The 26,225-nt window shown below is 40.3% G+C and overlaps 1 protein-coding gene across 1 annotated transcript in view; it reads left to right on the forward strand.

The window, feature by feature from the left end:
- Nucleotides 1–26,225, forward strand: part of MFSD2B (major facilitator superfamily domain containing 2B) — a 38,117-nt gene that overhangs the window by 6,619 nt on the left and 5,273 nt on the right. Inside the window, exons 3-11 of the mRNA XM_035323139.1 lie at nucleotides 1,967–2,091; nucleotides 5,328–5,451; nucleotides 6,817–6,895; nucleotides 10,560–10,738; nucleotides 14,467–14,557; nucleotides 14,652–14,773; nucleotides 17,001–17,084; nucleotides 18,807–18,887; nucleotides 25,376–25,485. Of these exons, the coding sequence (XP_035179030.1) occupies nucleotides 1,967–2,091; nucleotides 5,328–5,451; nucleotides 6,817–6,895; nucleotides 10,560–10,738; nucleotides 14,467–14,557; nucleotides 14,652–14,773; nucleotides 17,001–17,084; nucleotides 18,807–18,887; nucleotides 25,376–25,485 (995 nt within the window). The remainder of the gene's footprint in view (nucleotides 1–1,966; nucleotides 2,092–5,327; nucleotides 5,452–6,816; nucleotides 6,896–10,559; nucleotides 10,739–14,466; nucleotides 14,558–14,651; nucleotides 14,774–17,000; nucleotides 17,085–18,806; nucleotides 18,888–25,375; nucleotides 25,486–26,225) is intronic.

A 26,225-nucleotide genomic window follows, 5' to 3' on the forward strand; every position in this document is an offset into this window, starting at 1 on the left:
GGGGGGGGGGTTGTTTGTTTGTTTATTTCGCCATTTTCCCATATATTCCCAGGGGACAGTATGTCATTTTATAGTCAGTACCTGAATTTAAATCTTGCCCACTTAGAGGGCAGAACGGTTTCAGCTCTGAGACTGTGAAACTCACGATGTGTAAACCTTATTGCATAATCTGGGCCCCTTCTAAGAAAATTACATTTGTATTCACTTTTCGTAGCTTATAATTTTTCCATTTGGATTCCATGTTCCACCTAAATTATCTGTATAAACTACAGACACCCAAATATAACTCCAAACCACACAGAAGCCTTGAATCACATTACTGGAAAACACTAAAAGCTCTGATAATATGATTCTGGTCTTTCTCCCTTTTGAAATGGGTGAATTTAGCATATTTTATCTTGTTTTGCACTAGCACTGAGAAGCTGCTGGCACTGGTGCTGAAACTTTTTAAATTTAGGGAAAGAAAATGCAGTTAAGGGATGTATAAGCCCCTGTAGATGACAGAAGTGGGAAGAGTGTGCACAGACTCCGCTCCTATTTTAAGAGAGATCTTAACTTCCCTTCTATTCTTCCTTTAATTTTCAAGGCTTTCTTCCACCGCTCTTTACTTCCTTTCCGTCTACTCACATTATTTGAGCAATATACTGATGCAAAACCCACCTAATTTCAAACTTTCTGCCCATATGCCCATATATCAATGCAGTATTTCAACTGCTGAACCTTTCTGCATCATTATTTTGTTCTTTTTGTCACTGTGGCAGTGGAAGGGCACAAATCACTCAAGGTGGCCAGCCTGGTGCTGTGGGACACATCCCAGCATTGTCCTGCAGTGCAGCAATGGGATGCTCAGAGAGCTGCTGTCATTACCTGCCACAGTGACAACCCCAGTCCTTCCTTGTTCCTAAGTTTTCCATGGTGGGTGTGTGTCTTGGAGCTGGCAGTGTCAGGAAGATTAGCTATTTCTGCCATTTCCCCTAATTTGGGTTAAAATGTAACAAGTGTGATTACAGGAGTGTGCAGCATCTGCCTTTAACAAAGGTCATCATGGATATTTCAGCCATTGTTGCTCCTTTCTTTCACCTCTGAGGGAATACCTGCAGCAATTTCTGTGCACAGGGGACCTGTGCAAGCTAAAAGGCAGGTGATGGTGCTTGGGAGACAGTAAACCCTGCAGAAAAGCAGGGAATATTACCTCAAGCTTCGTGTTGGATTTGCTGCATTCACCAGACTTCCAGCTGGCTTAAAGAAGCGAGGGCATGAAGTCGCGTATAGACGAAGGGTGTTTTCTGCAGTCACTCTAAGTCCCACAGGCTGTTTCAGTGGTCTCTCGATATATTTATTTTTAAAGATTTAAGAGAACATTCATAATTATATAGATTTCAATGACTTTTTTTTCAGGCCTATAGTGGCATGAGCTAGGTGCTTCAAGGAGAAACCACAAGTTTTTAACCCTTCTGTGATCTGCAGCCTCGTGCCGCAAGCTGGCAGCCTTGTTGGTAATCTCAGGAGACGAAAAAGCCTGAATGCATGTATACAGCCGCCTCTGCTTTTGTCTAGGTCAGATCAAGACAGTGATCTGGAAATGGGACTGTGGTAGGGAACAAGCTGAGGGGAAAATTACAGAGACACTCTGTCAGGTTTTAAAACTAAAACAAAGACTTCAGTCTCCTATTTGACCACCTGACTCATCTTCCTAGATCTGAACACATCTGTTATATCTCCTTCCTTGCACTGTTCCTCTTTAATCCCATTTTGCATGATGCCTGTCTCAATGTTTTGTTTGTTTGCTATGGGAATCCAGTAGGGTAGCCAGTAGTAATTTCTATGACAGCAGCAGCTATGTTTTGCAAATGAGTTAACATTACTCTTTAAAACACCGAGGTTCTTTCTGGAAAGTTGCTTTCTGCAGTTTCATTGTACTGAGGAACAATGGCTCTTGTTCAGAGTACTGCGTTTGTACTTTCAGATTACACCGTTCCATGCCTCTTTGGTGCTGTTCATTGGCAAAGCCTCAGGAGCAGTTACTGATCCTGTTGCTGGCTTTTTTATTAGCAAAAGTAAATGGACAAAAATCGGCCGGCTCATGCCTTGGTAAGCAGAAATCTGTACGTGTATTTTACGTGTGTGTGTATATACATAAATATTTTGCATGTGTGTTCATACAGTCATTCATTGAATTAGACTTATTTTTCCTTGCCTGTTTCCCAAGCAACAGTGACCATAATCATTCCTCACATATGAAATCAAAAAGAAAAATTATCACGTTGTCTATTTCCCTTTAGCTTGTTCACCTGTGGAAAACACACAAAAGATTTTCTACCCTTTGATGAACCAACAGATAAAGCCAAGACACCGCATTGTTAACAAAACTAGAATCTCAGGTGTAAAACCTTGCTGGAGATTGAATTTTCATCTCTGTCTAGATTCCTTTTAGTTCGGTTACACTCCTTCACAAAGTTGTAATTTCTACTTGTGTCCTAGTGTGCCATCGCTTCCCACATCAGCCTGCCAGGAGCTCCCTTCACTTTAATGCTCTCAGCCTTCCTGCTCAGTAAAAGATACCTGAATACACGTGGAACAGATGTGAAACTCTGTTTCATTCTTCGTTATAGCAGTCACTCTGTTCCTGTTCCTGGTGTGTCCCTGTAATCAAAATACTTAACTGAAAAATCACCATGAGTTTTATAGAGGAAAGAGATGCTCTAGGATTTTGATCAGCATTACTAAAGGGACAGAGTAATGTTTCTCTGTGATGTGCATCTTGTATGCACCTTAGCTATCGTCCACCAGAATCTGCATGGAAAGTAACACTCTCACATGTCCTGTCCCCATGTTAGCAGAATTAGAAGAATGAATGTTCATATAAGATCTTATATAAAAAGGAGATTGGGTGTAAAGCAAGAAAACTATAAAGGAGTGCTCCATGATAGAGGAACCCAAGCTCAACCACGCTAGAGGGAGCTTATTTTTTATTTTATTTTATTTTAGAAGTCAAGGGGAGACTAAGTGGTTTGTGAAATAGGGAGTGTTCAATCACTGCTCTATCTCATGCCTTGTAAGGATGTATTGCTAGGTATTTTGAATTAATTATGAATTTTGAATTAATATAATTCCCAAACTTGATTCACAACTAAAATCTAAATGTAAACATGTAGTATCCTGAGTGAAGTAGTTGAAATGTCAAGGAAAATAAGCCATTGTTTTTAGCTGGTGTTTCCCTTGCTGTCCCATGCTACAGAAAATTGTGAGCTGCTCATATCTGACAAATGACATTTTTATAACAAATGCCAATAGATGTGTTCTGATGCATTTTTTCACTTCCCTGAAAATATTGCAAATAAGCATGTTCAGCGTTAATATTAGATCAATGATAGGATAACTCCCATTCCAGTGGAAGTGTGAACTTAGCAGCCCTTTGTACTGTAAACCAATGACTGTACAACTTGCATTTCTTAGAGGAAGAATCCTCTACATGAAGGGCATCCTTCAATATGCACTCATCAACCAGCTGCTTTTTTTCCAGAAGGATTTTTTTTTTTTTTTTGGTAATGGTAGTTTTTCATAGGAATTTTGTTCCTGTGCTTTGGTGCTCAGATCATTTCTATGTAAGGGAAAAATGTGTCTCCTGTTAGTCTAAAAAGACTTTATTACTTTGAAATTATCCTGATTTCCAAAGTATCCAGAGTGAAGCAATGGAATTGGCTCAGTCAGAAAAGTTTGCCCACAAAGCACAAACATTAGTAAAGAGGGCAAAAGTTTAAGTATGGCTTAATACTGTACATAACATAGTAGGAAGTCATCAACCATTACTCATGTATTTTATGTAACGCATTTAAAAGGCATAAGCAGACATTGACTTAAAATACACAGATCTGGTCAAATATTTTGTCAAAGGAATTAATAGTAGAAAATCAGCAAGTTCAGCAAGGCTCTGATAACTCACTGTAATTAATGAGGGAGAGAAAATGTGGAAAGAGGAGGGAATAATATGGCTAAGAGGGTTGTTGCTGAGAAGTTGCACAAAAAAATGACCATAAAAACATTTCATTGTGGTGCCTCTGTCTGGACACCAGCCTGGAAAAGCCCACACTTTTGTAGAAGAAGGTAGATTTCCTGGCATGGGTGAGGATTGTACCCTTCTTTGTGTTTTCCATTGCTGATCAGCTGTATATGAACTATGGCCTGGAAACTGGAGAGTCAGAGAATACCAGAACCTGGCATTTTCCTTGCAAATGTTTAGCTCCCAGTGACACTGTCCGTCCCCCCACAGCAGTGTGGGAAAGTCATTGTTTTACTAAACTATTTACCCACATTACTCTTTTGTATGCCACGTTTTCGGTCCGTGATTGCAAAATAATCAGCTGACCCCCAATGTCAGTAGTGCTGTTGTGAAGGGATTAATCTGTTTTCTCTTTTACGTGTTGGGATATTTTTTATTGTGATCTTGGTCATCTAATTGCATTGTTTAATGTCTGATTACAAGAACGTGGGAGAGCTCTGCTGCTGCTGCAGCTCAGACTTTTAGGAAATCATAGCATCTGGTCACTTCTCCGTATCACAGAGTTTGGAGCGTTGTTTGCCTGACATCATTTTTAGACCAAATGTAATGAATTGCTGGTACACAGCAACATCTGGAATTTAAGTTTCTCAGATCTATTTTAAAGCCACCTTCCCCAACAGATGATGATCATTTTGTGTTTGGAGTTTTATTGTTGAGTAAAATGGAGTAATTAAGTATATACCAGAGTAGATGCAGACCATAGGAAGTTTTGCAGTGAGCTGCCCATTATCTTTTGTGCTGTTTTCAGTGTTTATATCAACATGTTTGCATGTGTTTGAAGTAGCAGTAGAGAGGCTAATTTGAGAGGAAAGCTGAAGGTGTAAAAATTAGAACAGGGAATCCTTCCTAATAAGTAAGCTCCTGGAAACACTGCTGAAGTATGTTATGACATGTGACAACAGGGCTTAGTTTTCAGCGATTCTTTCTAATAAAGATGTAGTCTAGGGATGTACTAAGGAGTGGCAATACAGTTGTGCTATTACAGTACAAGTGCAAGGCAATTGTGTCAGTTCTGAGTAGGATATTAATGTAAGTATAGCTTTTTTCCTTCGCATTTGCTGTTTTATTACATTCTGTGGAAGTACTTATATACGTTTCATATGAATTTGCGCATTTAATGCATGCAGACATTTAATGCTTAAAATCACATCATTATTGTATTAAGCACATGAAATAAATTGCATGATACTGAATATGAGGAGGAAAACTGAATGTGCTTTGCTATCCTTATGTTGAGATTGTTGGCATGTGCTAATTCTCTTTGCAGGATGCTGGCATGTACGCCGTTCACAGTAGTGTCCTATTTTTTCATGTGGTACCTGCCTCCTTTTGTATCAGGGAGAGTTGCGTGGTACCTGACTTTCTACTGCCTTTTCCAAGCACTGACCACAGTAAGTAGTCACAAGTCATGATGGTCTCAGCAGTAACCTGCTTTTTTGTTATTGCATTCCAATTTAATAAACTGAAGTTTACCAAATCTTTACATCATATTTCAACTTCTAGCGAGTTTTAAGGGATCCGCAGATGTCTTTATCGAACTCTGCTGGTTCATGGTTTCTGCCCAGGCTTTCTCTGGCAAATGACTTGCTAATTCAGCCAGATTAGTTGAGGCTAAGGCAGGTGACTTAGTGCCAAAGGGTCTGAGCACACAAAAGGGTAGAATACTTCCACTGAAGACCAGTGGTGCACATCTGAGGAAAGACAGTGTCATAAACCATCTCAGCCTTTTGGGAAATTAGTGAGGTGTCTTGGATACCTAACTCATTCTTGAATAGATCCACAGAGATATATAGATTCCTATATTCTAGTTAGACGTCTTAACTTCTCACAGCTTCTGCTTTCAGGAGCAGATTATGGCAGACAAATGGCTTTGTGGCTCTAGTTCTGGGTGCTTTAACTCAAGATGGAAGGTAAGGAAAAGTCAGAGTCCCAGAGCTGAAATAGTGTTGATAGTAGTCATCATGATATTTATGTCTGGATAAAAGAGTTTGAACACATGATTTTTTGTGCTATATTGCATGACTTGCAGTATTTAGAAACCATATTGAAGAAACTATTATTTCAGTAGATCCCAAGGAACTTCTCAGACATATTCCATAACTGTACACGCAGGGGCTGTCACCCAGTTCTGCCTTGTAGCCAGTATCAAGGTGAAAGAAGGTATCTTCAGAACAAAGCAGCATTGCGTGGCAGATCAGGACTGGAAGTGAGGCAGCTGCAGTGCTATACAACAGGGTGAAACCTGGCTGATTGAATTTCTCTCGGTCCTATTTTGAAAAGTGGTTCCCAGACAGTTAAAGAATTACATAATGAAACAAATATTGAAATATCTGTGGGGTGTATGCATTCTTCTGGCTTGACTAAGGTGGAAAATTGTATTGTTTTATTATGGCTTTGCTTCCTGCTAGTTAGCTCAAGCTAGGAACATGATAGCCTCCTAGTGCAATGAAAACTAGATGCTTTGTAGCCTGGTTTTAAAGGACTTTTTCCCGAGGAAGCTGGATGAACACAGCATTAAGGTCGAGCCTCTTGGCAATTTATTATTTATTATTTGTATTATGAAAGAGATTTTTTTGCTCTTATGTGCCTTATAAAACAGGAGGAAAAAAAAAAAAAAAAAAGCCAGGTCTTTCTGCTAAAAGATGTAACATTCTAAATAAATGACTTCTAATGTTACATTAAACCACTTTTGTGGATATCAAAGAAATACATCATCTGCCCTGAAACTTCCTGAATGATGTTCTTTCTTTGCATAGCTATTCCAGGTACCATATACTGCTCTCACCATGTTTCTCAGCACAGATCAGAAGGAGCGAGATTCTGCAACGGCATACCGTGAGTGTGATATGGGCTTTCTCATGTGGATCGGGGATGACTTTTATTTAAAATAATTCTCTAGCTATAGGAAGTTCCTAATGTTTTGTGTCCCTAAATTGGACTTCTACATGAGATTTTTAATATCTGATGAGAAGTATTTTGTCCTGTAGATGCTTCAATTTTTCTAGCTACGTGAGAGATATTAATGCTTTATTGTCTCAAATTGTCAAAATAGCTATAAACTCTTTTCAGTTTATTGCTAGCCAGGAGAAAAATAAAAATTACCCAAAGCCTGAATGCAGAATAATTATTTCATTTAAAGATTTTTAGGGGAAAGAATAAAGTGCTGATCTCATTTTACATTCCATTAAAAAAGTTTGAAAGTAATTTTGAGCTTTTTTTCTTTTAGTTTGGATTTTCTTTCTTTTTTGTGTGTGCACACTCACACCAATTAAAATCTCTCTTTTTATTATGTCTGCATCTTTTTAAATCGAAGATATTGAAGGTAGTTAGCAGAAAGATCTTGTTGTTATATAACTACTACTCTGACTATACTAGTTAAAAGAATGACAGTTTACAGACCATATCTCAGGCTCTTATCTCTTTGCTCTCCGAAACCAGACAAAGATTTTGCTTTGAAGCAAATTGTTAAAACCAAAAAGTGCAGTGAAAACCTTTTCAAGATTTTTTGTGTAGATCATAAAATGCATGTAAGAACAGTTTCTTGCTTCCTTCTCTCCTCAGCTCTGTTCTCATGCCTTCTTTATTGTGTAGCTGCTGTCTCTCATGTCCACCAGCATTAAGCAAGGCAAAAGAAAAGAGTGCTCAAATGTCACATGAAAGGTTTTTCTCTGTCTTAACTTGTCCTTCGGTGTTGCTTTAGAGTAGCTTATATTTTTTTCTCGTTGTTTTTCCATCTATTTTCACAGCAAGAATCCTTTTCTCTTCCATTAGTTCTTCTAACCCTCAACATACTTGCTCAAGTATATAGAAAATTGGACCTCAGAGGCACAGTGATATGGCCAGAAGTGCTAAAATATCACGTCAGAAATTCTACATCTAATATCCCCTGAGCAACCCAACCCCTTCTTAGCCACATGGATTGGTTGTAATTTGCATTATCATCAGCTATGTCAAGAAAAAGCCTGGACTAGCAGACACAGAACTAAACAGCAGGAGATTCCAGTTGTGTTATATTCTTTGGCAGTGACTATTTTGAGTCATCTGGCTTAAATTCTAACTAAATCCACATACCTAGTGTTTTCTGTTGTCTGGTTTTATGTCTTCAGAGGCAGTGATCCAAAAAGTGTGCTTTCCTATCTGCTAGTCCAATATAAGTTCACAGGCATGTGAAATTCTTGCTAATAAATGCTCTTGAGCTCCATGGGCAAGAGGTGTTGTACGTCTATAGTGTCATTTTACTGTTCAGAAAAGTTTATATACAGCTCCTCTACTTTGAGATACTTTGTATACAGCTCCTCTGCTGAGATGATTTAGGGTGGTGCAATTAACCATAATTTTCACTTCTCAGGTGTCTATTTTTGTCTATTTTTAATTAATACTTGTTTGGAGACAAGTTTTCTTGTAATGGTTATGACTATATGAGGTTTATTATTCTTATTTATTTTTTTTTAGCAAGGCCTTACTTAAACACTCTTCTCTTACTTCTCTTTGGGTTTCATAGAGAATTCTCATTGATAGACTTTATTGGATGCAGTTAGTTGTTCAGGCATTTCTTCAATTGCTTAGAGACAAACAGCAGTGTAATCTGAAGTGTGCTTTAAAAACAAAAGGTTGGGGTCAGAGGATCCACTCCCCTCTACTGGAGAGAAGCAGAACTGTTTATCATACATTTTCTCCCGTTCCTTACTGTAAATGCATGATACAAACGCTGGATTCCAAAGTTGTTTTCAGATAGATACTACTTATATCTGGGCAAAACACAGAACCTACTCCAAGGTACAATCTTTTTTTCCAGGAGATCTGCTTTCTTTGCTACAGCGGAGAGTAATACATTATCAACTCTGAGCACCCAAAAACTTTGAAATCTGCCTGTTTCTCAGCTCCTGGCACTTCTTACAACATAAGAAGTTTCACAATAGTTGTGTTTCTGTTGCCTATAATAATGTTCTGAGTTTTATTGTATGCAGGTGCTTGGTAAAATGCTAATGTGGTGTCTTAAATAAAGGTTAGAAAGCTGTAGGTGGTGTTTTGAATGAAAGGTGTGACTCAGGTATTGCTTCTTTTGTGCTGGGCATTGAACAGTTTGGAAGCTCTGCAAGATGTATCAGACTGGATTGTGGCAAAACAGTTCTGATCAGCTTGAGGTTAGGATTTCCACCATCAGCCACTTTTGTGTGGATGGACTGAACTGAACCATTGCTGGGAAGATTAGATATGAAGCTTGGGGAATAAACTTATTTATTTATTTATTTATTTTCACCTCTTGGTTGAAATTTATGTAACACGAAGCCTCAGATCTTCCATTCAGAAACATTCTCTGTGTGGGAACATACTGGCAATGATTTAAATGATCCAAGTCTCCTGGGTGCCTGTCTTGCCTTTTCCTCCCTTGATCTTCCATAGCTGCTTACAGCTTTTGTTACTGCCCTGCCCTGTGCAGTGGTTAGCCTTTTTAGTAGAAGGAGCCCTAGTGCATAGGTCAATGAGAAGAATATTCTCTCAGAAGCAGTGAGTCTTGGTCCTTGTTCCTAATCTGTTAACGTCCTCAGTCCTATGAATCTTTATGCAAAATGCTTAAATAGTACCTGGAGCTAGGACAGGAGCTCAGTTTATCTCCCTGCACTGGGGATGCTGTATGGCCATCTTGCATGGAAATAGGAGCGGTAGGTTTGAAACCCTTAAGAGTGAGAAGGGTCTAAACCCAAATTACTAACAGTCACCGGCAGTGGGGTTGTAACAACTAACTACTTTGATTTTGAGTGCATGGAGCATGATTTGGGTACATGTGGTTAGATATCTTTGCTTTCCGAAATGGAGACTAGTTGGTTTTTAGGTGCTTCCTTGTTCTGACGGTGCTGGAGTGGAGCGTTAGTGATGTGAACCATGCTCTGAGGCCGAGGTGCTTAGTTCTGCCTGAATACACCCTTAGGCAGTTAAGAACAGCATCTGCTGTTGTCAAGAGCTTTACAGCTGGGTTAGTTCCAACATAAACCCAAGGTAAGCCCTGATTCATTTTACAGTTGGAGGACCTAGAGGTCTGAGCAGATAAGTAGCTTCCAAAATATTTGACAAAGTTACTGTCAAACATGAAGTGAAAAGTTTGATGTTATGGCTCCTAGTTGTACTTCGGAAAAGTGGCATTCAGTATTTAATCTGTAACTTAACTCTTGCCCTCAAGATGAAAAATTTCTGTGTTATCCCCTTATGGTTCTTAACCCCAGCCATATTTATCATGCAGCATGCATAAAAAGGGCTCTTCTATGGAAGCATCTAAAAGCTGATCAGAAATCCAGTGACAAAACTCACTTTCCTTGAGACTATTCTATTACTGACCTTCCAGTTCAGTAGTTCTTGGTATTTCTTTTTCTGCTTAATCCATACAAAATAAAATTGTATTGCTTTGATGAGGTTGTTCTTCAGTGAGATAAATAAGCAGGCATGTGAACAGTGGATGGATCAGGTTCTCATCCTGAATGCTCGTTTGTGCTTCCTTCTCCAGGAATGACCATGGAAGTTCTTGGGACCTTGATTGGAGCTGCACTTCAGGGCCAAATTGTGGCCAGTGCTCATCTCTCTCATCACTGCACCATGAATCCCCCACTAAACACAACCAGTCCTACCGACTCCTGGCATGACAGTCCCAGCTTTCCTGAGCCCTCGGACTCCCTGTCCCATCAAGTAAGTGTCTGTGGGAGCACGGTAAGATCTCTTTGGGAGAGAATCACAGAATCAGAGAATGGTTTGTTTTAGGAGATGATCTAATTCCAACCTCTCTGCCATGGGCAGGGACATCTTCCTCTAGACCAGGTTGCTCAAAGTCCCATCCAGCCTGGCCCTAGAGGGGCATGTTCTTCCTGTAATATCACATCACACAGACAGATGAGCTTGAACATGACTTCCTTGAAACCAGCAATGCTAGAGCTGAAACAACTGCCTTATTAACAACAAGGGTTCTGGTCTATTGTCTTTGCAACCACTTCTGAGCATGGCGGAATCATACTGAGGAGCTTTGCTGAAGATGCTGAACTGTAAAGTATCTAGAAGGTGTATGGCCACACTTTATTTTCACTAGGAGCTGATCTGCAGGGTAAAATAGCTTAGTAAGAAAATAAAGGAGGCTGGAGCAGAATCTCTCAGTCCAGCAACTTTGCTTCTCAAAGCAGGTATCAGTAGGGATCTTCTGCAAAAAATAATGGCTGTTACATGCAAGAAACTAAGTCCTGCTTGGAATCTGTATTCTTGCAAAAGTACAAAGCACTGGCACTGTTTAAAGTAAATGGTTGGTATTAGGCAATAAGTAGGAGCAGGGCTCGGTTAACGTGTGGCATGATCCTTGAGGTCCACACTTGTTCATTTCTTTTTCTAAGGCAGATTTTTCCTGTAATCCCGCACAAGTAATTTAATCTGTTTATGCTTCAGTTCTCCATTTTTGGAGAAATAGAGGAAGTTTTATGTATAAGAGGTAATCCTAAAACCTGATCCAAATCTTTGTGACAGAGTTTGACCATCTTCCATTTTTTACAGTGGTCTCGAAACAGACCCTGAATCAAGCAAATGCCTTAACTAGTATTTTTTCTGCCACTTGTGAAATCAGAAGTTTGTTGGTTCCATATAACCACTTGTTAGAGTCAGTCTCACTTTTAATATTTCCATCTATTTCTGTCAGTGCATATACTCACTTATATATAAAATTCCCTACGAAGAAGGCTTCTTTGACCTAAGTCTAATTTCAATTGCACAGTGCAGATCAGGATATACATATTTGTAGCCAGTGGTCTGCGTGTAAGGGTTGAATAGCTCCTATTCCCACTCTTCAGCAGCACTAAAATCACAAGCTAAAGGCATGATTTCACATACCCTTTGAAATAGCATACCCTGGCACCAGCACAGGCAGTCCAGGAAAGTGACCAAGCCATGCATCCCCCCTGTCCCAGGTGCTATTCTCTGCCTCTCTGCTACCTCATCTCTTTTGTTGGCACAGGCCTTTGTAAGTCTTCTCAGACAGCTGAGCTGGGAAACTGCCTGGGGAGAGCTGGGCTGATTCTCTAAGTGGCTGTACCATTTTGTAGCTGATTAAAGTGTTTTTGAAGCTGCTCATTAGGTAACTTCTAGTGTATTTTTTTAACAAGACACAGAACATTATCATTTCTTCCTTTTTAGCTTCTAGTGGACAATGGATTGCTGTCGGAAATCACGGTGCTATTACAGCTCTGTGAACTGTGGAGAGTAGCTTGAAGAGTTGTGGAGCAAGCTGAATTTCATTGCACAGCAGATTCCTTTTCTGAATCTGCTTTATGTCATAATCACCAATTTCCACTTTCAAATCTCCTAATTGGCTGCTAAGGAAAAAATAGATGATTTTGATTTATTTTCTTTCTAACCACATGCTTTCCTGTGCTTGTTGAGGTAGGAGGGAGATGAATGAAGAAGCTTCACAATGCGTTGCATAGCAAGTAGGCTTTTTGCTTTGAAAAAAATATCAGATAATATAGCCTAAACAGAGTTTTTTAGATGGAAGTAACATTTTTTTATTAAACTAGCTACTAACACTGGGAAACAATGCAAAAGCTTTTAGGCAAACAAACATGTTTTAGATCTGTTTCTTTTTTGTATCTGAAGAAGGGGAACTGTGACTGGAATCTTGTCATCTTTTTTTTTTTTTTCCCAGCTGTACGGGTTGATTTAATTAAAGATATTACCTTCACCAATAAATCTGTTGTTTGTTATATCCTTTTAACATTATTCCTACAGCTTTAACACTATCCTAGAGTACAGTTTTGCAAACTAATTTAATCAAAGATTAAAAAAAAAAAGTTTGGATATTTGCTTATTTCTTTTGTTTTCCTTATTTCACTTCCTTATTTACATGCGGACATTTGTTTATTTTGGTAAGCTTTTCCTATTTATTTACTTTTTTTTTTTTTTTCCTTTCTCCCTCTGTTTTGTGTGTCATCTCCTCAAGTTTTGTAAGCGAATAGTATCCCATGGTTGAGAATGGTCTGGATTATGGTGTCCAACTGTTTTCCGTGGGCAAGGTTCTATTCACTCCTTTTTCCCAAAGAGCCCTCTGCTGTGGGCAGAGGCCATAGTGTGAATGAACAGCTCTGGCAATAGTGAAGACCACAGTCTTTTTTGTTGTTGTTTGTTTAGCCCTTCTGTCCTGACTAGGCTGTTTAGAGGCTGAAATTATACCTCATGAATTCAGGTATCTACACTTCTGCAGTCTGTACAAGCCATAACTAGTAGTATGAATGTCCTCTTTGACTACGTTTATAATTCTGTATCCAAAATATCTTTATCACAAATAAAGGAGTACAGGATTATTCTTTATTTTACCATGTCCCTTTCTGAAATGTAAGTATCTTAATAAAAGTTGTCACCTTGAAGATCGTCTAAATGAACACTTGAAGATCATCAATTGAACCACTTAAGTGGTGCATCTGTCTACTTTTGTATCTACACTAAGTGACTTTATATTTGGGAGTACATTGTTGTAATTGCATGCCCATTTACCACTTCATTTCCAGATTTATAATCCTGTCATTTGCAACATCTAACTGATCATTCAGTATTCAGTTTTCCTATCAAGTAATCATTGTGTCACAAAGCTGTATAACCATCACTTATTTTATCTTTCATAACACAGTAAAAAAATAACAGAACACTAAAGCAAAATAAAATTTTAAAGCTTTATTCAAGAGTTGCAGTAGTTTGAAGCAATAAATATCATTTGATTGTGTGGGAGGTATCCTTGGAGGGTTTGTTCATCTGGCTAATAGAAAGTAAAGATTTCTGAATTCGTTGAGCATTTCATTAGCTAACTGGGAAAACAACCATGCAAGCTACCATATTCTCAAAATATCAGTATGAAAGAATGTTTTCTAAAACTAATTAAAGCCTAAAGTAAGATTTTAATAGTGTTATGTATAAATGCTGCAATTGTAGTAGTTATGTGTGCATCAGCACTGAATCCTTTTCCACCCAGAATGAAGATAGAGGTTGGAGTCTCTGTAGCTAGACTGACTGGATTTGAAAAAAAAAATCAGAATCATTCTATGGATGCTGCATGTTTTTGACAGATGACTGTGTATGTCTACAGCTAGTCTCAACATAAGCAAATTTTTGAAATGTTCTGGTTGCCAACACAGTAGCCCTTTTGTTCACAGCTTCTTTTTTCCCCCCAGGAAATATATACCCACGTGTCCTGGATTTATCCTGAAGTAGGTGTTGTTTATAAATGAATTGCAGAAGTGAACATTTTTCAGAGGGTAAAAGACAGACAGTTGGCTCTGTTTAGATGGGCATTTCTTCATTTGTAGATGACTCACCAGAAAGAGACTGATATTTTCATAACGACTTGTCACTCTCCTGTCACAATTTCAAATATATCTTTTTTCTCTTCAAAGGCAAAAGTATATATGATTGCAGCAGGGGTTATAGGAGGTGTGTATCTTCTGGGAATTATCATTCTTTTTCTTGGAGTAAAGGAAAAAGATGGTAAGATACATCTAAATATGCCTAAATTTATTAATAATTATATCATGGTTGTCTCTGGAAAATATTATTATTATATGTATTCTATTTTTCTTAGATCCTTATGCCTTGAATTCAGACAGAGCAATTCCTTTTTGCAAGGGGCTTGGGCTCACGATGAAGCATGGTCCATATGTGAAGCTTACAGCTTCATTTCTTCTCATCTCAACAGCAGTTCAGGTAACTTCAGACTCCGTGGCTGTGTGTTGGCCTCTTTCCAGTCCCAGCATGGAAGAGTGTGAGGCAGCTCAAATGCAAATAACCTTTGGCTTGTGACCGGAGGTGGTGATCAAGGGGGTGGTGCCTTCCTCTACAAATCAGTAGGGAACCAGAGCCTTTTTTGGTGCCTGGGGTCCTGTGCAGCTGGAGATGGTTCATTCAAGTAAGAAGGAAAACCAAAGACCTGACCATTTACAGATTTTTATTATTTTTTATTTTTCCTTTCCCCCTTTTTTTTTCATAAAAGGTAAGGAACTAGTCCCAGTGACCCAGATTAGGCTATTATATGCTCTCCATCTACAGCCTCCTGTGGTGTTAGTTGCTTAGAGGATGTTTTTGCTCTTCTCTCTGTTCTTCTCTATAGTGTGTGCTGCTTTAAACCACGGCCCCTTTCCTTTGCATAGGTGACTGTTCTCAGACAGTGGCTGAATCAGTTCTGATGGAGTATTCTGTGATGGAAGGCATTAGGTCAGAGTAAGAAGATGTTCAGAGGCAGGTGGTCAGCTATTTCAGAGCTAGACAGAGCTAATTTTCAAATCAGGACCTGCAGTTGAACGGGGCTCTCACAAAATGATATGTCCTCCCATAAAGAGAAGCTATAGAAAAAACTTAAAGCCACTCAGTAAGCAACCCTCACTTCTCATAGTCCAGGGGTCTTTTAAAGCTTGATTTGTGAGTTATGTTCAACTCAATAAATACATGGTTTTGATGTGAATCTGTTGCTACATACATATCAGTCGAGTTGGCTTTATTTTGAAAATATTCATGTTTTTTGTCAACAGACTCTTAGTCACATGAGCCACTGATCACAGTGAATATTAGGACAGAGGACAAGAACTGGGCACGTGAGAGACCAGTGCTGTATTCACCAGTAGTCATGGTGAATTAGAAAGTTTCTTGGAAAGACTGCCTGAAAGCCTGGTTGCCAAAGAAGCACTGAAGTTTCCTGTTGGTGTGGATTTGGGCACAGTTAGTAAGGCTGTCAATTACCGCTTCTGCCAGTCCTTTCTGGAAGGCCCAAGCATGAGAAACAAGAGGAGAAGCATTTTTGCAATCTGGGAGTTGCAGGCACCAAGAGCAACAGCAGAGACAGGGAGAAGAATGATGAGAGTCCCTTGTGGTCCAGATGCTTCCAGCATCCATTCAGTCAGTAAGGGTACAACACAAATCCAGTTGTTTGTAGCTAACTACTTGTTGATGACACCCAAAGAGGAAAAGATCTTCTGTCACCCCATATCTCTTTTTCTTGTTGTACAGACTACAGGGAAGGTGTAAGGGGAAGGAGAAGCTGGAATTTGCATTGCTCCAGTTCAACCAGCATGTGCAACCCTTGCTATTATTAATTCTGGGGGTGGGGAACACTGACTTAGGGTGTTCCCCCATGAACAGATTACTAATGAGCAAAGGAATGGGCCAGTAAAGATGCATTGGTCGTAATCCTTGAGTGTGATATTCCACATCTGAAATGAAGGCAGAGGAAACTGGGCCACAGTCTAGGGAGGGGTTCGGTGCGGTGGAGAAGGGATATAACTTTTGGCCTAATTTATATGCAGATGATTAGCTGCTGATAAGCACACAATGGAGCAAGAGTTGATCATGCTGCTGTAGCTTCATCTGCCATTATGATATAGTGTGGCCAGATCCTCCCATCCAGTGAGCACTAAAACTCAGCAAAATATCTAACTCAAAGCTATGCTCATTAGCCAACATGAACTCACAGTTAGCTGCTTTAATTCAAGAAGTTGAACAGTGACTTGTTAGGGAATCAGAGCTTCTGGTGAAAGATTTATGGCATGGCTATGGAAAAGGAAGGGCAATTTCTTGCAGTAGTCTGCACCTGTGACTGTGACCATGACACAAGGCAATTGCAACATGGGGAATAGAGTCCTTAGGTAGAATATTCTCATAAGGCAATTCCTGTTTGGGTCTTTTTTTTTTTTTTTTTTTTTTTTCCCCTGTTAGGAGCATGTTTTTCCTCTAGCTTGTCCTGATATTTCTGGCACGTTACTCCAGGGATAGCAGGAGAGTTACTGCTTCTTCATGTTGTTGAAAATGAGGGAAAACAAGGCTCCCAAATCCTACATTTAAGAAATTAGTCTCCAAATATGTTTCGCTAGTGTGGAGTGTGATATTTTTTGTCTTTTTTCCTTTTCCTTTTGGTGGTCACCAATTATCTTCAATTCAACAGCTGGAGCAGAGCAACTTTGTCCTGTTCTGTACTCATGCAGCGGATCTTCGCAATCACTTCCAGTATTTGGTTGTGACCATCTTGGTGAGTTGTACTTCTCTCCTGTATTTTTATTTGCTAGCTCAATCTTACTGTTTTTAGCTCAAAATAAGAGAAGGCAAGAAGAGTTCTGTGTCTAGATAGAGCTGTTAAAGTGCTATACCATCTTTTGCATTGTGTGTTTGGAATAAACCTGACACTTCCTACTGTAATTTTTAAGCTTTTAATTCATTTCTTGTTGATTTTATCTGCGAGTCACTTTCTGCTCCTATAAAAAGCAAAAGATGCTGCCAAGAAGGAGGTCTAGAATTTTAGCTCCTTTTTTTCCCCTTTCCTCAGTCTGATAAGCAGAAAATTAAGCAACCTTAGTTTGTGCATTCATACGCATAAGCATTCTGGGCCAGGAAGCTCACAAGGGTAAATATTTAAACTATCTAGAGACATGAAGATTCTTCTCTAGAGCAATTGGCAGTGTGATAAAAAGATCTTTTTACAGAACCCTTTTTCTTGATATGCAGAGGTAGAATTCTGCTCTGTTTAGGTGATACCTGTAACTCAATCACACACTGATGCTGTAGTGTATGGTTTACTTGACAATTACAAGTAGTATTAGTAGAAAGCTGTGGTCTTCATCCTTCTGACCAAAGTCTTTTTTAGCGCAAGTCAACAGTTTAATGTTGCATAGTTACTGGAATGTCTATCTACTGCATGTTTTGAATGTTTTGTGGAGATGTGTCTGCCACATAGAACACTGCAACAGCCACTTTCAGGGAATATATTGCATGATTTCTGACCAATTTGGCACAGAGATTTTGTGGAACCACTATAGGGCAACTTCATTTCCACTTCTTGGTTCCAGCCTCCAAGCCTTTCTACCCTTTTTTGATAGGATATCAAAACTGGCAGGATTTGATATCAGAATTTGATAGGATCCTTTTTTAATATCCTTTTTGATGATTCTTTTTGATTCTTCCTTTTCCACATTATAAGACGGATCTTTTCCAGTAATAAAATCAAAATGCTGGAGAGCAATAGCTAACTGTTGGGTTATCTTAAGGCTCTCCAAGTAATGGACGCCACGAAAAGGAAGCAAAGGCAGTGAAAAGTGTAATATAGTTGTGACAGTGAGTTGACATTTGAATTTAGATAAGTTGTAAGACTCTCATTAGTAGAAATATTTTAGTGCATTAGTACTATGTTGCCTGTAGTTGTTAATTGCTATCAGGTGAGTATATAATATGTGATATGGTAATGATGATTATATGTGACTATATCCCTTAGAGGTTGTTCCTGAGAATAAACATGTAGGGTGGGATATGTACTTTAAGTATACTTTAAGATAAGTGTATCTTGTGCTTCAATTTTCTTCCTGCACAGCGGGGTAGGGCTTAATCAAATTATCATGTATCAGCTTCAGACCACAAGGTAAAAGGCATCGGCACAAAGTTTGACTATTTGCAATAAGCTTGAACTCTAATGACTGTATAGCTTTAACTGATGTGGCTTACAACATGAAAAGGAAAGTTTAAGTTATTGTCTGCTGATATTTGATTTCGAAAAAGCCTCTCATGGATAGTTTTCATTTGTAACATAATAGTGAATCAGACAAATCCCTTGGAGAGGGATGAGGAGAAACAGTAATCTGCATGTTCATTTGCCTTTCAGACCCTCATGCACTAGACAGAAAGGTATTTATGAGCTGTACAGCCTGTGTACGAAGACAGCGGTAGTAAGCACAGCACAGACTTGCTTTTTTGTTAATTGTAGGTATCAGCAGCTGTGAGCATTCCCTTCTGGCAGAAGTTTCTGCAGCGATTTGGCAAGAAGTGTGCAGCATGTGGGATTTCGGTAAGCAAATCCTTAGAGAAAAGAAATCTGCTTGTGCTCACTTACTGTGACAATTGGAGCCACTTCAAGAACTATTTCAAGTGCTTATAACCTCAAGCTACAAGAAACTTGCTCAGTTTTAGAGTTTGTTTTAAAATTGTTACACCAAATTTCAGACAGATTCCAGGCTTTCAAGAGAAACTTTTGAGAAATGTGTTGATGCTGAAGGGATATCTCAGTCTTTTTTTGCTGTTGTTAAGAATTTGCACAAGGTTTGCATTACGCCGCTCTCAGAAGTGAGCCTGGATGATGTTTTATAAATTCAGATCTATGTTTTCTCAGGTTGACAGGTTATCTGTTTTACAAGGCTTTTGTCTTTGTGTATGATGCTAAGCTGACTGCATTTTTAATTCAGTCACAGAGGAGGAAACAGAAGTCTGTTTCACATCCTCCTCTAGAAACCTAAGCAGAGAGGGGTGCCCACATCCCTTGAATGGAGAGGGACAGTTATTTGTGAAGTAAAAGAAATTATCTGACCTGCCTCAGAAAAGAAGCCTAGTTTAACTTTGACACAGCTCTACAAAGCCAGCTCAGGGAGTCTGCCCTTGTCTCTGATGGATTATTTTAAGTCTCTCACTTAGTGCAGACAGCAGCAATTTTCTGTCATCATCCTCAGTGAATCATCACATAGGCCTGTTCCTCCCCATTTTCCCCTGTTTACCTTCAATTACTTGTGAAAGAGGAAAGAAGAAAATTGTCTTCCTTGTGTACAACAAAGCATAAGGACTGGAAATCCAGACTGAAGTTATATGTCAAAGTCTGAAGAAAGCTGAAAAGTTTAGATCTGGAGACAATTGTTGAATATAATTGAATAGTTATCATTCTTTGCAATTACAATCTGTGTGTTGGAATGACTTCCAAAGAATCTGAAGTAACTTTAAAACCCATATTCCAAATATGCTGAACTGTTACGTGCTTTGAAGTAGACATCTGGAATCTAAGTCCCCTCCTCATTTCTTTTTACTACTGGAGCAAAGAGAATTGCCAAAAGCAGTATTGGACCATTAAGTGGACCAGGAAATGCAGATTTCCTCCTTAGGAAATCTCTTCCTATATGGCTATGCTTTCTTCTACCAGCTTGGCTCTGTAAATTCAGTCTAACATGACTGGAGAGCTTGTCAGCACCTCTGTAAACATAGTTTAACTTAATTTTACAGTTGAGTTGCTTGACTGCATTATGGTCTCAGCAGGAGTTGGACTGAAAAAAGCCACCTCTCTTATTTCACCTTGTAGACATTTCCCAAGGGACTGTGAATGCTTCCTGTGTGCTCACTGTCTGATTTTGTGTCTGGCAATGCATCACAGGGGTTTCCCATACTACCACCTTGTGTGATCTGTACAACTAACCTGTTCTCTCTCACTGTGAAACAAACCACATCACCCAAGGCTCTGATGTTTGTCACTCAGGTATGTTCATCTGGAAGGGAAGAAAGCAGGAGAAAAAAAGTTTTTCTCTAAAATCCTGCTCAGCTTTCAGGGTGAAGAGGTAATTTGAAACTAAGTTTTCTGGAGAAAAATAAATAAAATAAACAGAACTGCTCCAAATTCACTTTCCTGTAAAAGCATTTTTATGTTGAGGAGACTTCACTATGTGTAGAGAGCAGTGTAGGTTGATAGGTTACAAGAATCCTGGCTTCCTTCCACTGGTATTTCTCCCTCTCTATTCATTCCCCCCAAGAGATGATCAATCATCTATCTGCTGACAAAGTATCTACACTGACTGGAAGTTCAAAGCCTAGACTCCCTGGAAATATAGCATCATACCCAAGCAGGATCCTTCCCATGGTCAGGTTGATGCACAGGCTAGAAATTATGCCCTGCAGTTTATTTGCTTCTGCTTCCATAGGCTTTGTTTCACTTAGGTTGTCTGCTCTGTCCTCATGGGGCAAACGCTGAACTTACAATCAGTAAGTCTTTCAGTGACTGGAGGTGGAATTGTCATTAGAAACTGCAAGTGTGGCAACTATTGATTTGTGGTTTTGACAAGGTGTCTGAAAACTGGAACCTTTCTCTCTTGTGTTTGAGTATTAAATATTCTTGGAGACAGCGTGGGTGTGTGCACATGTGTTTACCCCTTATTTTAAGGCCAAAATTTGCTAAAGAAGAAACCTCAAAACTCTAGTTTCCATTAGCCAACATTAGCTTTTCAGTTAATCATATAATATCCTGAGCTGGAAAGGACCCACGAGGATCATGGGGTCCAACTCCTGGCCACTTCGGTAGGACCACCCAAAACCAGACCCTATGTCCAAGAGCGTTGTCCCAATGCTTGTTGAACTCTGGCAGCTCAGGGCCATGACCACAGCCCTGGGGAGCCTGTCCCAGTGCCCGACCACCTCTGGGTGCAGAACCTTTCCCTCACACCCAGCCTGACCCTCCCCTGTCCCAGATCCACGCCGTTCCCTTGGGTCCTGTCACTGTCCCCAGAGAGCAGAGCTCAGCGCCCGCACCTCTGCTCCCCATGAGGCCTCCCCTCGGCCTGCTTTGCTCTGGGCTGAACAAACCAAGGGACCTCAGCTGCTCCTCATACACCTTGCCATCTAGACCTTTTATTGTCAACCAAATCTTCCAGATCCTTTTCTATGGGCCTACTCTTGAGTTTCTTGTCCCCTGGTCTCTATGGGGGTAATCCAGGATTACTCCATTCCAGGTGCAGAATTTGGCACTTGGTCTTGTTGAACTTCACACAAATGGTGAATGCCCAGCCCTATAACTTAGCAAGATCTCTCTGCAAGGCCTCTGCACCCTAAAGGGAGTCAACAGGTCATCCCAGTGTAGTTTAATCTGCAAACTTACTTGGCATGCATTTGAGTCCTATGTACAGATCATTTTTAAAAACATTGAAGAGAACTGCTATCAAGTGGAGCCTTGGGGAACCGTACCAGCGACTGGCTGCTAGCCTGATGAAACTGCGTTTAATCTTTTGAGCCCAGCTGATCAGCCAATTGTTCACTCATCATATTGTGTATTTGTCTAGCTGTATGCTGGACATTTTGTCCGTAAAGGTACTGTGAGGAACAGTATCAAAAACTTTGCTAAAATCCAAAACAATCACATCAACTGGCTTCCTTTGGCCAACTAGATGGGTAACTTTGTCATAAAAGAAAATTAATTAAGCGGGACTTTCCCGTTGTGGACCTCTGTTGTTAATGACAACGCTGGCATTGCCTTTCAGGTGTTTTTTAATAACTCCCAGAAAAATCTTCTTCATAATTTTACCAGGCATTGAGATGAGACTGACGGGCCTATAATTACTGGGGTCTTCATTCTTGCCTTTCTCGAAAACTGGGGCAACATTTGCCAGCTTCCAGTCACCTGGGACCTCTCCAGATTCCCAAGACAGTTGAAAAATAAATGAGCCTGATTTTATTCCTTTCTCCCTTCAAATCTAGTTTAAAGTTCTTTCACACAGCCCTGCTAACTCTTGAGCAAAAATCATTTTCCCCTTTCAAGAGAAGTGCACCAGCAGGCCTGATGTTGTCCATACCAACCCCATGATCAAAAAAAAAAAAAAAAAAAAAAAAAAAAGCCAAAATTCTGCTATTGACCTTGCAGAGAGATCTTGCTAGGTAAAAGGGCTGGCCATTCACCAATATCATTCCCTGCAGCTGGCGGGATACAGGGAAACAGTACCTGTGCTCCTGATCCCTTAAATAGTAGTCCCAAAGCCCTGAAGTCTCTTCTGATTGCCCTTGGAGTTTGTCATTACAACTACATCATTTCCTAGGTAAAGAAGTAGTAATGGATAATAATCTGAGGTCCAAACTAGGCTAGGAAGTTTTCTTCTAACATCTTTAACCAGGGCCCCAGGGAGGCAGCAAAGTTCCTTAAGAGAGGGGTCTCACTGGCATTTTGGGCCCTCTGTATCCATGTGGGTTTAGGAGAACTTAATAAAAATTTAAAAAAATCCCAGAATTTCCCCAATCTGTTCACCTCATCACCCATACCCCACTGTCTGATTGCCATCTCTCAGCACTGCTCAGCAGGGAGGCATGTCCTTGTGTGGATCCTGGCTGTGCAGCCCTTTTGCCACTTTCCCATACCCCTTTCTGCTGCACATTTTCCAAATCTGCCCTTCATAATGAGCTGTTGCACAGGCCAGCAATACCTTTCCCATCCCAGAAAGGTCCCCTTCCATGATGTTGCCAGTGAATGGAAGAAATACACGTGACAGCTGTGGGATATTGTTTATGACTCGCAGTGCAGCAGCCCCGTGACAAGGGAGCAGGGTGCCAATAGCAGAGCTTTTTTGCTTTACAAGTTGGAAGGAACGAGACTCATTAGCTGTTTATTGCAGCAGGAACACTGCCCCCATGATTGCACTACCATTGCAGGAGTGAAACTCTAGGGCATTGCAGCCTAGTCTTGTGGGTCGTGCTTGTCTTTCAGTAGAAAATTACAATTACAATGATTATTATTATCGATCTAAAATTTTGTTTAAGTGCTCTGGTTTCTGAGTGGGGGCCCCATGTGGAGTATAAGCCTGTCATAAAACTGCTTATAGGCAACATAAAAACTTGTATTGCTGGAGTGCTCTCTTGTGGTGAAGTAATGATTTTGCCACAACACCGGGCTAATGCAAGGATTATCCATCTGTGCTGGGAACTTGCAGTCAGGAAAGGTTATTTTCTGCCTCCTTATGTTAGGAGAAAATGCTTTAGATTGGAAATGCATTTAAAACATAAACATAATGGATTAGGCTTCAGGACTCCCAGAATCACTTATCATACCAAACTGTAAATAGCAGTGCTTAGGGGAATCACTCTCTGTGAAAGCTCTTCTCATACCCTCAGCTCCCCAGCTGCGACTATAGAGGATTGAAACACTTAATGTTAAACTAATCCCCCATCATTAAAAAGCCCTGTAGATAAGCCTCTGGTTCTGGATTCTACGTGTGCCATGACCATGGTTCACAGGCGTGGGAGATGGAGCATGTGATGGATATGGGACAGCTGGGCTGTGTGCATTCAATCAGCATTTAAAATAGTGGATTTTCAAGCCTGCAAGCCCATTGCCTCAAGTGGAAGTTGAAGAAATCTGGTGGTTTTAAGTACTGCCAGAAACCAAATCCTGAGCAGCCCAAATTAGTTTAGTTTCGAGGGTAGTCTTAGTGACTTGTGCAACGCTGTGAGTGTGTCTGGCTGTGTGGAGTGAAGTAAACCCCGCTGTATTCCTGGCTTTAGTTACTGCCAAGTACCTAGACTGCTTTCAAGTAGTCACTGGATATGAAGGCATAAGCAAACTCTTTTCATTCAAGACTTAATTTGATCTCTGAAATAGGTTTTTTGCAGGTTAAATTGATCACTGAACCTCTGTCCTTCCCCTTGAAACACAGTGTAATGACATGAGTTGTAACTGGCATTTGGTCATCTCTGTTACTAAATTGTCAGGAAAATGCCAGCACAAGCAGATTAGCAATTGTCCGGGAACTACCTGGGCACAGTTTGGCAACTAGATCATTTAAGGGACTTCTCACAAAAATTATTTCTGTGGTGTCATTTTGGCTGGGACAGAATTAATTTTCCTTGTAGAGGCTCACATAATGCTATCGTTTGGATTTTTGATGAAAGCAGTGTTGATAACACACTGATGATTTAGTTGTTGCAGAGCAGTGTTTGCACACAGCCAAGGACCTTTCAGCTCCTCATGCTGCCCTGCCAGCGGGGAGGCTGGGGGTGCACCAGGAGCTGGGAGGGGACACAGCCAGGACAGCTGGGCTAGCCAAAGGGATGTCCCACACCATGTGGTGTCATGCTCAGCAATAAAAGCTGGGGGAAAGAAGGAGGAAGGGAGATTTTTGGAGTGATGGTGTTTGTCTTCCCAATAAAATGTTACATGTGGTGAGCCCTGCTCTCCTGGAAGGGGCTGAGCACCTGCCTGCCGATGGGAAGTAGTGAGTGAATTCCTGGTTTTGCTTTGCTTGCACTCAAGATTTTTGCTTTACCTAGTGAATGATTTAATCTTAGCCCATCAGTTCTCACAGTTACCTTTCTGATTCTCTCCCCCATCCCACCTAGGGAGAGTGAGTGAGCAGCTGCATGGGGCTTAGCTGCCTGCTGGGGCTAAACCACAACATATGGGCACCCTTCTTACAGTGAGTAGGAGATTTTAATAGTTTGAATGTGGCCAGGGTCTGCCAGTTGGCTTCATGACTGATAAATAGGCTCTTGGGACTGTTTAATTTACTAGTGCAGCTATAACCCTAATAATGCTAGCAGAGAAGGCAGTAACATTGCTACTCCTATTTTTCTCTGGTTCTCATGGGCAGGTAAATCCAGCTTGGCTCAGAGCTCTTTAGAAATGTCATTTCACCAAAATACTGAAGCACTAGGCTTTGGTGCGTGTGAACTGTCTTTTCACAGCACAATCTTATACGTTGAAAGGAACAGGTTATATACCATTAAACAGTGCTTACTGTAAGTTACATGTACTGTTTTCTTCTTCCTCAGTGGATGATTCCTTTTGCAGTCATGCTAGTGACCATTCCAAACCTGATCCTGGCGTACTTTGTGGCCTTTGTCTCTGGTCTGAGCATTGCAGCATCTCTGCTGTTGCCATGGTAGGAGAATTTTACATTTGAGGTGGGGAAGGGGTATATGTCTATGTATGTGTGTACTGCGTGTAATTTGCCTCTGAAAGAGATAGAATTTCATAGAATCATAGATGGAATTATAGAATGGTTTGGGTTGGAAGGGACCTTAAAGATCATCTATTTCCAACCCCCTGCCATGGGCAGGGACACCTCCCACTGAATCAGGTTGCCCAGGGCCTCATATAACCTGGCCTTGAACACTTCCAGGAATGGGGCATCCACAGCTTCCCTGGGCAACCTGTTCCAGTGCCTCACCACCCTCTGAGTGGTGCAGTGGGGGCTACACAAGGGCAGAGTAGAGGGGGACAAAAGGTTAGAGGGTAGCAGAGAAAATCAAGCTATGAAACTGTTTTGAGCAGTCCTGTGTTACGGATTAAATACCACAAGAATATGGGTAAAAGAAACTGAGACTTCAACTTGGCTCTTGAGGACTGAAAATATGTGGAAAAAAAATTACTTAAGATTGAGCAGGATGGGCAATGTCCTTTCCAGAGGGAATAATTATTGTTCAGGTCAAATTGACCAGAAGGCACGACTGTTGCTGAGAGCTGTTTTGTTTTACTCATTTGGACAATTCCCTGAAAACGCTGTAACTCCAAGGGATCATAGAAACAGAGTGTGAGATAAGCTGTCAGACTATACACTATGCACAGGGGGTCAGAAGCCTTTTTTCCAACAGTAATTCATGACATATATTGGGGAAAAAA

This window comes from Oxyura jamaicensis, chromosome 3, assembly GCF_011077185.1.
Source record: "Oxyura jamaicensis isolate SHBP4307 breed ruddy duck chromosome 3, BPBGC_Ojam_1.0, whole genome shotgun sequence".
NCBI lineage: Eukaryota > Metazoa > Chordata > Aves > Anseriformes > Anatidae > Oxyura > Oxyura jamaicensis.